Below are 16,060 nucleotides of genomic sequence, written 5' to 3' on the forward strand. Positions count from 1 at the left end.
GGGGTGGGGGGTGCGGAGGGGGGTGGGATGTGTCTGGGGATGTGGAGCTGCTCCTCTGGTCTGGAGCTGAGAGGATGTTGAGCCAGTTCTGCCCCAGTGACCAGTCAGCACTGCTTAACCTCACATCAGCACATCTACTGGGCTGCTGCTCAAGGCCTCCTCATCTGCCAAGAGGCTACTGCTGTTGCTCTCACACACACACACACAGAGACCAAAGACCCAGAGAAGAGAACCATAGACATCTGTGTGCTTTTCTGACCTATGCATCCCTCTAGCACTCAGTGCTGCCCAAGTATCTGATCTTTTTCATTCGGACTCTTTCTCTTCTTTTTCATTCTGACTCTTTCTCTTCTTTTTCATTCTGACTCTTTCTCTTCTTTTTCATTCTGACTCTTTCTCTTCTTTTTCATTCGGACTCTTTCTCTTCTTTTTCATTCTGACTCTTTCTCTTCTTTTTCATTCTGACTCTTTCTCTTCTTTTTCATTCTGACTCTTTCTCTTCTTTTTCATTCTGACTCTTTCTCTTCTTTTTCATTCTGACTCTTTCTCTTCTTTTCCATTCTGACTCTTTCACTGCTGCTGTCCATCTCTGTCCATCCTTTTTGTCTTACCCTCTCTATCTCTCTCTCTCCCTCTCTCCCTGTCTCTACCCCTCTGTTTGTTTTGCTTTCGGTCTTTTCCACACTCTCTTCAACTTTGCTTTCTCATCGTCCCGTCCCTCCGCTGTCCCTTGCTCCACGCTGTTGTCAGTCACTTTCTCAGTCTCTCCCACTCCTCCTCCCACTCCTCCTCCTCCTCTAGTTCTCCTTGTGTAGATTGCTGACTTCACATGAATCCCTACAAACGAGCGCAGTAATTGCCTTTGAAGTGCCCTTTCAAAACCAGCTCCCTCGAGTCTGGGCTCCACTGCACCAGGCCATTAGGCAATACAAAACACCAGCACTGAGAGAAGAGAGAGAGAGAGAGAGAGAGAGAGAGAGAGAGAGAGAGAGAGAGAGAGAGAGATGAGTGTGACATAAACAGAGAAAGCTGTTTGGGCAGGTGACTTGTTTTTACAGCGACGCCTAATTGACGACAGCAATTAAAATTTTACGGCCCAATATTTTATCACTCATTAAGAAAGAGCGAACGGGTGTAACTTTTGAATACATCCATCCATATGGCATTTAAAGCAGGTTCCTCCCCACCGGCACTTCCAAAAGAGACACACTGAACGCACATTACTGCCATTACCTGTCCTCCACTAACTCCTCAGTTCACCCACCAGTTTACCTGTCAAATGGGACTATTTTTGTCTGCACTTTGGTTCATTTCCACCTGAGCGATTCAATTCAAGCCTTGAACACATTTGTTTCTCAGTGCGCCTCAAACCCAACCTGTCTCTCATATATATGGTAAGATAAGGTTCATGAGCTTCTCTGCAGTTTAGCAGAGTTCACAGAATTGGGAACTTTTAGCTGGGAACTTAGTTCTCTTAGTTCTGGCTTCTGCGCATTCACACATGCCACCATACCAGAAGAGGAGAGCACTCGTCAGACCTGTTCCCGATCTCCATGCCTCTCTTCATGTGGCTGGAGTGTCTAATTGAGGACAGATTGAGTGTCAGTGGTGCTGCTGGGTGACTAATTGCAGTGCTCGCTTAAAGTAGGCTTCTCTAGGTAATAGAGGCTGGCACCGTCTGGCCTGTGCTAGATGTTTGTTCCATTACAGCCCTGACACAGCTACACTCTCTCTCTCTCTCTCTCTCTCTCTCTCTCTCTCTCTCTCTCTCTCGCTTCTCTCTCTCTCCCTCTCTTTGCTTTTTTTAACACTGCATTTTGGAGCCAATTTTTTTATTTTTTTTGTTCATCCTCATTACCCCCCCAACAACATTTCAGACAACTCCACTTAATAATGGGCTAACTTCAGAGAGAGAGAGTGAGAAAAAAACATCTCCTGAAATGTTTCATCGCCAAGCCAGCCCAGCCAAAGTGAGACTACATTAATCAGGGAAAGGGTTGAGATCGCCTCAGTGCCTCAGTGTTGCACTCTCCTCACTCTTCTCACAAAGTCAAGGAGTACGTTTCAGGAACACTGGGGAGAATTCTGTCAGCAGATTATGTACATTATTAATCTCTAAAATGATTATATCTTCTAAAGCTTAGTGGTGCATGTCTCAAAAATGTAAATGGGCGGCATGCCATGTTTAAGAGGAGTATGTGTCTCAAGGTTTTATCTCTTAAACCAGCTCCGTACGCACTACTCCTGTGTCCTCTCTGGGCTACTGTAGTGTCCCTGTGATGCTTGTTGGAGAGTGGAGGACTGGTGACCCTTGCAGGCGTTTCTTTCCCCCCAGTTCCCCCGGTCTCCTCTCCCCTTCACCAGTCCTCCGCTCCCTGAGGGGCCCTGCTAGAGGGTCAGCTGGGTCTCTGGAGCTCAGGCGGGGCCGCCGGTCGTCCGTCTCTCCGTCCCCCGCTGCAGTAAATTGGGACGAGGGCCCTGGGGGCTCCTCTGCCAGCCGGAGCCGGACCTGTAATTCATCTTGTTTTACTGATACGATGGCAGCAGCAACAGAGGCCCCAAGCGTGCTGGAAGTGTTAGCCTTCATACTGGTGACAGAAATATAGACCCTCTGTGGACACAGACACCACACACACAGTCTCTTACTCTCTCTCTCTCTCACACACACACACAGTCTCTTACTCTCTCTCTCTCTCTCTCTCTCACACACAGTCTCTTACTCTCTCTCTCTCTCTCACACACACACACAGTCTCTTACTCTCTCTCTCTCTCTCTCTCTCTCACACACACACACACAGTCTCTTACTCTCTCTCTCTCTTTCACTCACTCACACACACACACACACACACACACTCTTACTCTGACCCACCCCCACACTCATTCATACTCACATACACACACCCTCACATTCACACATTCACACATTCTCACTCTCTCACACACACACACACACACAAACACACACACACACCCTCTTGCTGTTGGGGTTTGTCCTTTCTCCTCCAAAGTGTATTGGAGCAGCTAAGAAGAAAGATAATGGGGATCAGTGGGCAAGGAGTTCAAACAGATTTGTTTGTGTTTCTGCTCTGTTGGCTTACAGTCACACACAAACCTGCTTATATGAGTGAGTGAATGATGAATGTGTTCCTTCTGTTCACCCACACACACACACACACACACACACTCCCCATCCCAGAACAAAGAGAATGCGGAGAAGTGAAATAGGTTTTTGTGATAGCCTTCACCTCTGAGTTGAGTGAGTGGCTCTACTCTGTTGGCTTACAGTCAAACACACACAAACCCGCTTATGTGTGGCTCCATGTGTTTGGTGTTTTGGACTAAGAGTGTTTTCCTCTAATGACGGGTACAGCTTGTTCGCCCACTCCACACGCACACACACACACACACACGCGCGCGCACGCACGCACGCACACACACACACACACACACACACTGTTTGTTTAGCCTCTCCACTGCTATTGTGCTGCCGGAGACTGACAGCTCCAGCTCAGCTTATCTCTGTTGTTATTTCCTCTGCTGGTGGGCGGCTCTCACTGCTGCCCGTTTTACAATTTCCAATCAGCGTGGTAGTTATGGAAGAGTGTGTGTGAATGACCCATAAACACACACATTACACCTTCCTAGGTTAACATGCTCAACCATTAAATATGTCACATTTATATTTCATATTGATAAGGATTTATCACCAGTCATTTTGGTCGTTCCGTGCCTCACATGTGTGTGCATGTGTGTTCAAGTCATTTGTGTGTTTATTAGTCTGTCCGCAGGTTGTTATCATTGTCAATATCCTGTTCAACACTCTCTCATCCATCATGGATACTGCCTGTGTGTAAGGGGGCCGGTGGGAGTGCGTGTAGGAACCCCGCTGACAGTTGATTTGATGGCCTCAGATGGTCGCGCGAGTTTATTTATTCAGCCGCGACTCTATCTGGCTTTTATTAAACACATTAATCAAAGCCTCCAGATGAGATGTAGCCAGAACTAGGATACATTCTCATCATTGGCACGGCATGCAGCCAAGATGTGAGTGTGAGTGTGTGTGTGTGTGTGTGTGTGTGTGAGTGTGAGTGTGAGTGTGAGTGTGAGTGTGAGTGTGTGTGTGTGTGTGTGTGTGTGTGTGTGTGTGTGTGTGAGTGTGAGTGTGAGTGTGAGTGTGTGTGTGTGTGTGTGTGTGTGTGTGTGTGTGTGTGTGAATGTGTTTGTACTCTGTATGGGTATGGGTGTGTGAGAATGTGTGACACAATGTGTCACAACATGTCACGCTTGGTGTGTGAGCGTGTGTCTGATGATTTGTAATGTCCTTCAGTAAATACAGCAGGCGTGTGGTGCTCCAGATTACTTTCATAATGTGCTCTGAAAGTTGCCAGAAAAAGTCCAATCTAATAAGGCCGAGCTGCTGGAGGCGTCAGACACACTGATTACCGTGGAAGCGCAGACGGCCCACACAAAACTACACACACTCACACACATTCACTCTCACACACACACTCACTCACTCACACACACTCACTCACTCACACAAACTCACATTCACTCACACACACACTCCAGTCTCTCAAGAGGACTCACTGTCATTCTGAATCTCTGGCTCCCTTTCTTCTCTCTCCCTCTCTCTCTCTTTGTATCTCACAATCTATAATTTTTTTTTCTCAGTCTTTTTCATTTCTCTTGTTCTCTTTCCTTGTGAGGTCCCATGTGAGCGTGGTGGGATGGGTTTAACAGGTGAGGACAGTGAGGATTTACAACACTAATGAGGCGTCTGTGTTATATGACTGTATGTGTGTGTGCATGTATGTGCGTGTTTCTGTGAATTGTGTGTGTGTGTGTGTGTGTGTGTGTGTGATTGTACATGAATGTGCACATGTGTTTATGCGGGTGTTAGATGTCTCGTAGCCCCAGCAGCAGCATCAGGCTGTGAAGATCAAACAGATCAGAGTGCAGCTGAGCGAGTGCATGAGAGCGATCGAAGGAGAGAGGGAGCACGGATGAGGGAGGGCAGGTCTGTTGGTCAGGTCTTCAATATGGATGTATTCCCCACTTACCTCTCCTGCATTCTTTCTCTCTATCCCTCACTCTCTCTCTCTGCATCACTCTCTTTCTCTCTCTGTTACTCATGTGAGCCTCCTTTTCATCTGGCCTGAAAGTCATGGACTGGGTCAGGGAGCCATGCCTCTTATGTGACTGACTGGGAGTCTGTCCTGTCCTGGCGTAGTCAGTGACCCAGATGGGATCGATGGCACTGGTAGGAAGATGGCAGCAGCTGTGATGTGGAGCAGACAGGTGCAGGTTTTGTGAGACATCTCTCTGCTCTCTCCGTAACCCCACTGCACTGGTAGGAGATAGGAGGTGGTTCCATGTTCACTTCAGTGCCACAGAAATGAGGTCAGGTGATCGTGGACCATGCTGATAAACATGGAAACAGTGCATCACCCTGCATCACATTGAGAAAGCATCACAGATAGCATCAGTCAGTTTGAGTCGATCTGTATTTTCCTGGGCCAGAAAAAGATGGTGCAGATGCTGCCATACCCACCTGCCTGAGAAATGTAGTTGTGTTTTGTAGAGATTGCTGGTAATAGGAACTTTCAATGCATGCATGTATTTGTATGTGACTGAGTGTGTGTGAATAAGGGGTCGACCGATAGTTTGGGTCAATATTTATTTATTCTATTCGGCTGTTGCATGAACAAAATACATAAAGGGAATTATAATGTGTTCATTTGTGAATACCTTCTCCGAGAAGAAACAGGCAATGCACAGATTTTACACCACTGGGGAATAATCATTGTTTTACTAACTTAAAATAGAAACCAATCTGTGAAATCCATGTCAAAAACTATGTCTCTATGTGCCTGTGTGAATTTGCTAAAAAAAAGATTGTCATATATAAATACTATATAAGTACTGTATATAAATTGGGAAATTGATATAATTACAGTTTTTCTCGATTGCTTAAACACAATTTTGACTGCTTTGTTTTGTTTTTCAATACACCTCACACAATTAGCACAACCACACACCCAATGAGCAAAACACCTCAGATCCATTGCAAAATGAAACACTCTTGTAAAAACTATACACTAATTTAACAAAACCATATTTTGTTACCATATGAAACACACGTTGCATATGACTGAATTCTGTTTGTACCACTTACACACTGCTGTTATAAACCTAAAACACTTTTAGCAATTCTACTTCTCAGTGATTAGAGTAGTGTAAGTGAAGTACACAGAGAAAGTGCGAATATGCAATAAATTCAACAAACACTACACAAGACCAATGCTGCAGACTGATGAAAATATTATTTAATTCTCTCCATATACCCAAATCAGTCAACATGGAGAATCACAACAAAACATGTCCCAGTTTTCATGCTACTTCAGTAGTGTGCATAACACTGTAAGCTCAGCAAATATCAGACAAACTTAAAATGATGTTTCCAGTACAGGTTACAATTCCATTAAAAAAAGATCAGAAAAAAAACTGAAAATACTGTACAAATAAAGTTGTTTCATTTTACCCTGATGTCTTTTTAGGATGTGTACCAGTGTTGACTGAGAGACCTGATGGACATTACTGTATTGAAAATTGCATGGTCACCGATAATATTGGCTTGAATTTCTCTGAGCCTGATAGCATTATTTGCCAAAACCATGTTTATGATCTCTCGATCTTGTTCTTGCGTGAATATGGGCCCCCGTCCTCCTTTCAAGTTTATTTGATAAATTTGGTCTTCTTCTTCTTTGAGCACGTTTTCCTCCTGCTTCAGGTCTTCCTCCTCCTCTACCTCCACCTCGACCTCACCTTCTGGCATGGCCTCCGCCTCTTCCTCCTTCTCCTCCTCTGTGGATTCCCCCTCTCACCCTCACTCTTCTTCTTTTGACTCCTTCCATTTTGGTTGAAGACAGATTAACTCATCTGCTGCATTTCTATAGTGCTTAAACCTGTTTGGTGTGTCTACAATTAAGCAATCATGTGTTTGCACACTTGATGGCTGTGTTTATTTGACAGGCTCATAAGTGTGGTAATTTGACAGTCAGTGTTTTGGAATTGCAAGGAAGTGACCTCTTGATATACAGTGGGGAAAATAAGTATTTGAACCCCTGCCGATTTCGCAAGTTTGGCCACTTGCAAAGAAATGTGTGATCTATAATTGTAATGGTAGGTGTATTTTAACACTGAGAAATAGAATATCAACAAACAAATCCAGAAAACTGCATTTTATAACATTTATGACTTTTTTTGTATTTGATGCAGAAAATAAGTATTTGAACCCCCAAGCAAACAGCAAGAATTCTGGCTCCCAATGACCATTTATGTGCCCAAGAAGCACACAGATTAGTCCTCATTAGGCCTAATAAGGTACACCTGATCTCAACTGGTGACGTGTATAAAAGAAACCTGTCCAAAGAATCATACTTCACACCTTCAACCTCACCACCATGGGCAAGACCAAAGAGTTGACCAAGGACGTCAGAGATAAGATTGTAGACCTGCACAAGGCTGGAATGGGTTACAAAACCATCGGCAAGCAGCTTGGTGAGAAGCAGACAACTATTGGTGCGATTATTCGTTAATGGAAGCAACACCAAACAACTGTCAATCGCTCTAGGTCTGGGGCTCCATGCAAGATATCCCCTCGTGCGGTATCGGTGATCATCCGAAAGGTGCAGAATAACCCCAGAACTACACAGGGGGAGCTTGTGAATGATCTCAAGGCAGCTGGGACCACAGTCACCAAGAAAACCATTGGCAACACACTACGCCGTAATGGTTTGAAGTACTGCAGCACTCGCAAGGTCCCCCTGCTCAAGGAAGCACATGTACAGGGCCGTCTGAAGTTTGCCAATGAACACTTAAATGATTCTAAGGAGGATTGGGAGACAGGATGTGGTCAGATGAGACCAAAATCAAGCTCTTTGGCATCAACTCGACTTGCCGCGTTTGAAGGGGGAAGAATGCTGAATATGAGACCATCCCCACCGTCAAGCATGGAGGTGGAAACATTATGCTTTGGGGCTGTTTCTCTGCCAAGGGTACAGGAAAACTCCACTGCATCGAGGGGACTATGGATGGGGCCATGTAACGTGGAATATTGGGCTTGAACCTCATTCCCTCATTCCCTCCCATTGAAAACGCAACCTTAAGGATTTGGAGAGGATCTGCAAAGAGGAGTGGACCAAAATCCCTCCTGAGATGTGTGTAAACCTGGTGACCAACTACAAGAAAAGTCTGACGTCTGTGCTTGCCAATAAGGGTTATTCCACCAAGTACTAAGTCATGTTTTGCTAGGGGTTCAAATACTTATTTTCTGCATCAAATGCAAATGAAGTCATAAATGTTATAAAATGCAGTTTTCTGGATTTTTTTGTTGATATTCTGTTTCTCACTGTTAAAATACACCTACTATTACAATTATAGATCACACATTTCTTTGCAAGTGGTCAAACTTGCGAAATCAGCAGGGGTTCAAATACTTATTTTCCCCACTGTATTTCTGTGTCTAAAGCATTCAAGTGTGTTTAGTGTTTTGAAAATCACTTGTGTGTATTGTTTCGCAAAAAGTGTGATGTTGACATATGCTTATAGTGGTGCAAATCTGAGCCGTTGTTTTGCTCCTTGAGTAAAGATCTTGATAATTGTGTTATGCTTTTGATTTTAGTGTTTATCCAATCGTAAAAAACTGTAACCAGCCTGTGCCAGTAAATGTGCAGTGAATGTCTTTGTCTCGCCCAATGTTACTTCCTGGTGCGCCAGTGGTCTTTGCTGCAAATGTTATGGTTATGGTTCTCACCTAGACCTGCCAAATGTAGAGAAACATAAGAGTGTGCATCGATCGAAACGATAAACATCAAAGGGGCAGAAACCAATATGTCGGTCTATCTCAAGTGTGAGTGTGTGTGTGTGTGTGGTGTGTGTGTGTGTGTGTGTGTGTGTGTGTGTGTGTGTTGTGTGTGTGTGTGTGTGTGTGTGTGTGTGTGTGTGTGTGTGTGTGTGTGTTGTGTGTGTGTTGTGTGTGTGTGTTGTGTGTATGTCACATACAAGCTCTTCTGTACTGATAGCAGGGTAGAGATATGATGAGTGGTTGCCATCCATCTCTCTCTATCTCTCACACAATCACTCATACACAGAGGTCATTGGTAAAGCACTGACTGATGTCCAAGATGAGATTGTAATAGCCTTGTGCTGAATTGTGTGTCACATACTCCTTTTATGATTAGCGCCTCTTAATATCTGACAATGAAAGTAATTGTATTCAATAGGCAAGTGGCGTACCTGATGATGAAATTTAACTGGATTTAATTTAATTTTAATTGAGGGTGTTCAAATCTAATTGTTTTAACTGTTTGTGGGGACTCGAGTCTAATTCATGGAATCTTGCAGGTATTACTACCGTTCATTTGTTGGAGGTTGATGGGACCATTATTTTCCAGAGAACACCCCCCCAAGGATTACTGCTAATGAGTTACAGAAAAAAGTAGCATCGTGGGGTCACCAAGTCTCCGAAACTACCATCAGATGCCATCTCCATGCCAACAGATTATTTGGAAGGCATGCCAGAAAAAAAGCCTTTCCTGTCATTTAACCACAAAACGTGACCACCTTGAGTTTGCTACTGGGACTTTGACTGGAACCATGTTCTGTGGTCAGATGAAACGAAGATTGAGCTTTTTGGCAACAAACACTTGTGTTTGGCGTAAAAAGGAGGATGACTATACTGTAAAGAACCTGACCCCCACTGTTAAGTATGGTGGAGGGTCTGTGATGTTGTGGGGCTGTTTTTCCTCCAAATGCCCTGGGATTTGTCTAATTAATGTAATCATGCAGGTATGACTTAGACCTCAGTTAACTTTATTATGTCTCTGAGTGCAGAAATATGCTGATGTTTTTTTTCCTGTGTTTCTCTCTATCCTCAGGTGTTCCGGAAGAAAGCTGTGGAGTTAGGGGAGAAGCTGTTACCTGCATTCAAGACACCCACAGGCATCCCCTGGGCCCTGCTCAACATGAAGAGGTCAGTCTCACACACACACACACACACACACACACACATACACACACACACACACACACACACACCCTGGGCCCTGCTCAACATGAAGAGGTCAGTCACACACACACACACATACACACACACACACACACACACACACACACACACACACACACACACACACACACGCACACACACACACACTGGGCCCTGCTCAACATGAAGAGGTCAGTCACACACACACACACCTGATAATACAGCCATCCCTCAAAGGACCAGAGCATTTCACAAAATGGTGGGCTCTGTTGTTCTCTTCATCCGGCACTGGCTGAAAGGTAGAAATGTTCTCAAAAAGAGAGCGAAATCTCAAAGGGCTCTATTTGACTTGTCAGTGTTTGACACACCAATACATCCCGTCGAGCCAGGTCAGAGGTTGATAGATAGAGTGTGTTTGTAGCTGTTGGTGTGCCAGCAGAGAGTTGGCTCCATTTGGGCAGCAAGCATAATAAAGTGTGTTTGGTGCCATTCCATTGTGTGTCACGTGTTACTTTGTTATGTAGAGGTCAGGTATTCAGCGAACGCTTTTTTCCAGAGCTACTGAGATACCTTGCAGCGGGGGTCATCTGCTAAAAGGGTGACGATGCTAACCATTGGTCCACCACACCCCACAGTTATGTGTAACTACCGGGACCACAAGTCTTACTGTCTCTCTCTCTCTGCACATGTATGTGTGTGTGTGTGTGTGTGTGAGTGTGTGTGTGTGTACTTTATTACATTGACCCTTACATATGCACTCATAGGACACTAGAGTAGCATGAAGCACTTATCCATTTGTTTGGTTCAAGTCTAACCGACATCAGAGCATGTTATGAAATTATTTAAGCTGTTAAGCAGTTGTCATTGAGAAATGATTAAATATGTTGTGTGGAATTGATAAAAGTGTAATCATTGCTGTGCCTATAGGACATTTTCAGCTCTCAAAGATGGATCCCATTATTGTTTCAATATATCAATTTAATCACAGACTTTTCGCCTAAGAATTCCCTCGGAGAAACTGTTTGAGACAGAAATTCGATTTTTGTAAACAATCAACCATAATTACCAAAAAAGATCTCCAAGGTACCCCTTTCCACAACAGCTTTGAACTTCTTAGTTAAATGCACTTTATTAGTGAAAATCTGTGCGTCATCCCCAAACACCAAGGTTGTCTTGAGAGAGAAACAGAGGAGGTTATATTGAGATGTCAAAACAATAAGTAAAAACAGTATGATTTGTGACCCTGTTGAGATCTTTCCTTTAACACCATAGGAGAAATATAAATATCTGAGGAGGAGGAGATTTAAGCCTCAATCTCACTTTTAAGCTCATTTTTGTTTATGAAAAACTAAGTAGATAATAATGAGATCCCTTTTTAGAATGTATTTTCTTATGAGTTGTCTTCACATTATTTAACGTATAGGCCTATGGGCCTAATAAACACGCTTGAAAGTAAGCTACATGAGATATTAGGGAAATTATTTATGTACAATATAGTGGAGAGGTAAGTGAAGAGTAGGGATGGATAGCCTAATATCCCAAGGAGACAAAAGTTCCATTGTGCATATATGCACTTATAAATCAATAAACCAAAAAGATTCTCGCAAAGTAATGAAATTTCATGGCAGTCCCACCAATCCAACTGAAGAATGAGAGAAAAGTAATGATCACAACATTTTATACAGAACGTATAGGTTAATAAGAGAGATTTGACCATGAGATAACTTACAGGAAATGTGTACTGGGCGTCTGACCAGGCTTTCTATGTTTCTGGGCCTCTACATCATGTAGGCATTGAATAGCATGACTGAGCGATATAGCCCGATTGAGAGTGGAGTTGGTAAAGGATAGCATCATGGCTGTGATTCGGCCCTAGGCAAGATGACACTGATCTAGCTGTTTTATTATTCAGCAATATGACACTCGTGTTCATGGGTTTGGTAAAGTGATATTACCAAATAATTGAGTTTTGAAGACAACAGATTGTGTTTTCTTTGATCTATTTCTTTTTTGTTTATTAATTTTTGCCGCCCCTACATTTTTTTTCAATCTAAGTTGCCAAGCAACAAATACTGCCATTCTGCAAGTTGAGCGAGAGGCTATTTGTGCACATTCATTTGTTCACTCTCCTATCTTCATGTTAATTTGTTCACTCCCCTATCTTCATGTTAATTTGAACACTCTCCTATCTTCATGTTAATTTGAACACTCCCCTATCTTCATGTTAATTTGAACACTCACCTATCTTCATGTTAATTTGAACACTCCCCTATCTTCATGTTAATTTGTTCACTCCCCTATCTTCATGTTAATTTGAACACTCCCCTATCTTCATGTTAATTTGAACACTCCCCTATCTTCATGTTAATTTGAACACTCACCTATCTTCATGTTAATTTGAACACTCACCTATCTTCATGTTAATTTGTTCACTCCCCTATCTTCATGTTAATTTGTTCACTCCCCTATCTTCATGTTAATTTGAACACTCCCCTATCTTCATGTTAATTTGAACGCTCACCTATCTTCATGTTAATTTGAACACTCCCCTATCTTCATGTTAATTTGAACACTCTCCTATCTTCATGTTAATTTGAACACTCTCCTATCTTCATGTTAATTTGAACACTCCCCTATCTTCATGTTAATTTGAACACTCCCCTATCTTCATGTTAATTTGAACACTCCCCTATCTTCATGTTAATTTGAACACTCCCCTATCTTCATGTTAATTTGAACACTCTCCTATCTTCATGTTAATTTGAACACTCTCCTATCTTCATGTTAATTTGAACACTCTCCTATCTTCATGTTAATTTGAACACTCCCCTATCTTCATGTTAATTTGAACACTCACCTATCTTCATGTTAATTTGTTCACTCCCCTATCTTCATGTTAATTTGAACATTCTTCCCCTCCATTCGCCTCCTTTCGTCACTTGAAAACTTAAAATGTCAAATTTTCACTTTGAATGAATGTAATGTTGATGTCGTAAGTAAAATTCAAAATTTAAATGATATCAAACGTGGAATTCTAGTGGTAAAGAGTCCAAGTGAGCTTGTCCAATCATAAATGAATACATCGATCCAACTGTTGTATAATTATTGCTACAGGCTACATGATGATGGTGACTCTTAACACAATCACTATTACAATGACTATATATAATAACTATTACAATTATGTGGTTATTCAAGCAACATTACTGAAAACAGACAGACCCACTGTTTAATGTGAACTTATATGTTAGTTTTAGTTGCTTATGAGAAAAAATTATACTGGATTATTTTATTCACTGTCAGTGCAGCGTAGAGCTAGTTGTGCCTAACTGCCATTTGGTAACTTATGTTGTTGAGTTAAATGATCATCAATTTAGTAACTCAGTGGTGAATGCTATGATGTCAAACTCTGTAGAGATTAGATCAGATATGCTTGCCAGACGTCGAAAAACCAAGATGCAGGTTACATTTCAAAGAAAGAAGTGTCAGAAAAAAAGGAGCTGCACAGAGGACACACACATACACACACACACACACACACACACACACACACACACACACACACACACACACACACACACACACACCTACACACACACACACACACACACACCTACACACACACACACACACACACACACACACACACACACACACACACACACACACACACACACACACACACACCTACACACACACCTACACACACACACACACACACACCCTTGGGGTAGACTAAGCCTAGTACCACTGTCTGCTCCCATCAGTTTGCTTCATCTTCTGAATGCAACTGGAAGCTTTAGTGCTAAACATCCCATCCATATTTATATTTGGCCTTTAGTGTGTTTGTGTGTATGTGTATGTGTTTGTGTGTGTGTGTGTGTGTGTGTGTGTGTGTGTGTGTGTGTGTGTTTGTGTTTGTGCCTCATGACATTCAGAACAGAATAAGAGGGCAGGTCAGGGAACATCTGACAAGCACAGTGTCATGACAACAGGATCCCGAAACTGGCTCCACAAAGAGCTGCTTTTATTTTGTTATTTCGGTGTTTTGTTTCTCGAACAGCGGACACCTGAGGCAGATTATTCGGCCTGATTTCTCACCTCATCTCCCAGGCAACTCCTCCTCTCTTCTCTCCTCTCCTCTCGTCTCTTATCTCAGGAGAGCCGTGTGAAAACATTCCTCCCTCTTCCCCCCTTCCTCCATCTCAATCTCTCACTGGGGTTGAGTCATCAGATATTAATTAAAACGCCCGGTTGTTATGGCGATGCCCGCTCTTGGGAGTGTGAAAAAAGAATCATGTGCCCCTCAGATCGTGTTCAGATCAGATTAGCTCCCTCGCTACAGGAACACAAATGCCAATCAACCCCCGGTCACACAAACCACCTCATCCAGCTGTCTCTCCGCTTGGCCCAGAGCCCATGGCGAAGTTAGCTGGTTTTAACCACATGGGTGGAGATCTTTCCGACTGTCTTTACATATCTAACATCATTCCTTTTTTGCTTGAGAGTAGCTCACGTCTTCTCATATTATGAAAATTTCATATTTTTTTATCTGAGCATTTTACATAACAGTAGATTAATAACTGAAGTAATCGTTTGAATGGATGAACATCTTTGCTATGATGTTGTGAGAAGGTACATTGTACAACTTTGCATAGCTTTCCACCACTGCATACCTTTGCATGCATTATCGATATCTTAGCATTCCTTTTCATATCTTTTCTTATCCATATCTTTGGTTTTATTCAGCATATAGAATGCTCTACCACAGGGTTTATAAGCTCTCTATCTCAGCCTGGCTGTGGGCTGGTATAAAAAGCAGCTTGTGAAATGGAGAATAATGGGACTTTAGAGCAGGTGTCGCCTCAAGCATTTGTTGTGGAGGGAAACCATAAACAAATGAAAACCTCCATGTCCCTTAAGACTGGGTCTGGGATGCAGTAAAATGCTGCTTTTCTTTGCATAGAGGCTGCAGTTCCCCAAAACCATAGAGGCCCTTGGGAAGAGAAACACCTGACAGGAGTTTACTCTTTGTACACAAACACACACACACACACACACACACACACACACACACACAAACAAACACACACACACACACACACACACACACACACACACACCCCTGTGGAACAGTACCTCACTGACCGTGGTTACATGGATTCGAATAACTGCCTTAGTCGGACTGAAATCGCATTATCCGTTTCATGTAAGCACCTTAGTCGGATCGTAGTCGGACCGCACATAGTCGGACTAACACCCCTGGATAACTCGATCCGATCCAGTTGATAGTTCGACTATTGCGGCATGTAACGGTGAATTGGATAAGGAACTGGACTTTGCGTCTTTGCGCATGCTTGAGATCTCGCCGCCCTCCTCCCTCCCTCCCTGCCAGGTCGTGACCCGGAAGACGAAAGAGACGATACGTTGTCTCAACTGTACATACTAACATACTTTATGAATATCCTGCAGACTGTCTCACAAGCTTATTCTTGTTGACTATGAACAAACATAACAGAAGAGGTCCGAAGATATGAGTACCTTTACAACCCCTCCTTAAAAACGTATAAGGACGTTCAAATTACGATACTTATGTGGTGCCAGTGTTGACAAAAACGTTGACTGCGACTGTTTGGACAGAACGCGCTAATTCACCGAACAAATACTTTCATATTAATTTCCCACCACTTGTTAGTCATGTCATCCATTCATATCGATGTGAATCAATCAATACTAATACATCTTTAACTGTGATGTGTTTTTGTTTCATTTCACAACGTATTTACTGTATAATCAAGGATAGCAGGTGCCCGCTTGTAAACAGTCCACATTTTATTTGCTTAAAACACACAGCAGTACTGTCAAATCAGAAAGCAAATCAGCTGTCAAAGGGCTGTTACCTGACCAAATACCTTTCAAACTCGCCTTGCGCATTGTCATATCTATAACTAGCCTACTGGTACGTACAAAAGGAAAGCCCACCCGCGAAAATCATGTGTGCGCTAACA

The 16,060-nt window shown here is 42.9% G+C and overlaps 1 protein-coding gene across 1 annotated transcript in view; it reads left to right on the forward strand.

Moving 5' to 3' along the window:
- Positions 1-16,060, forward strand: part of LOC105901295 (mannosyl-oligosaccharide 1,2-alpha-mannosidase IA-like) — a 125,623-nt gene that overhangs the window by 82,791 nt on the left and 26,772 nt on the right. The window contains exon 5 of the mRNA XM_031581597.2: positions 9,943-10,037. Coding sequence (XP_031437457.1) covers positions 9,943-10,037 — 95 coding nt within the window. The remainder of the gene's footprint in view (positions 1-9,942; positions 10,038-16,060) is intronic.

Source organism: Clupea harengus, chromosome 15, assembly GCF_900700415.2.
Source record: "Clupea harengus chromosome 15, Ch_v2.0.2, whole genome shotgun sequence".
NCBI lineage: Eukaryota > Metazoa > Chordata > Actinopteri > Clupeiformes > Clupeidae > Clupea > Clupea harengus.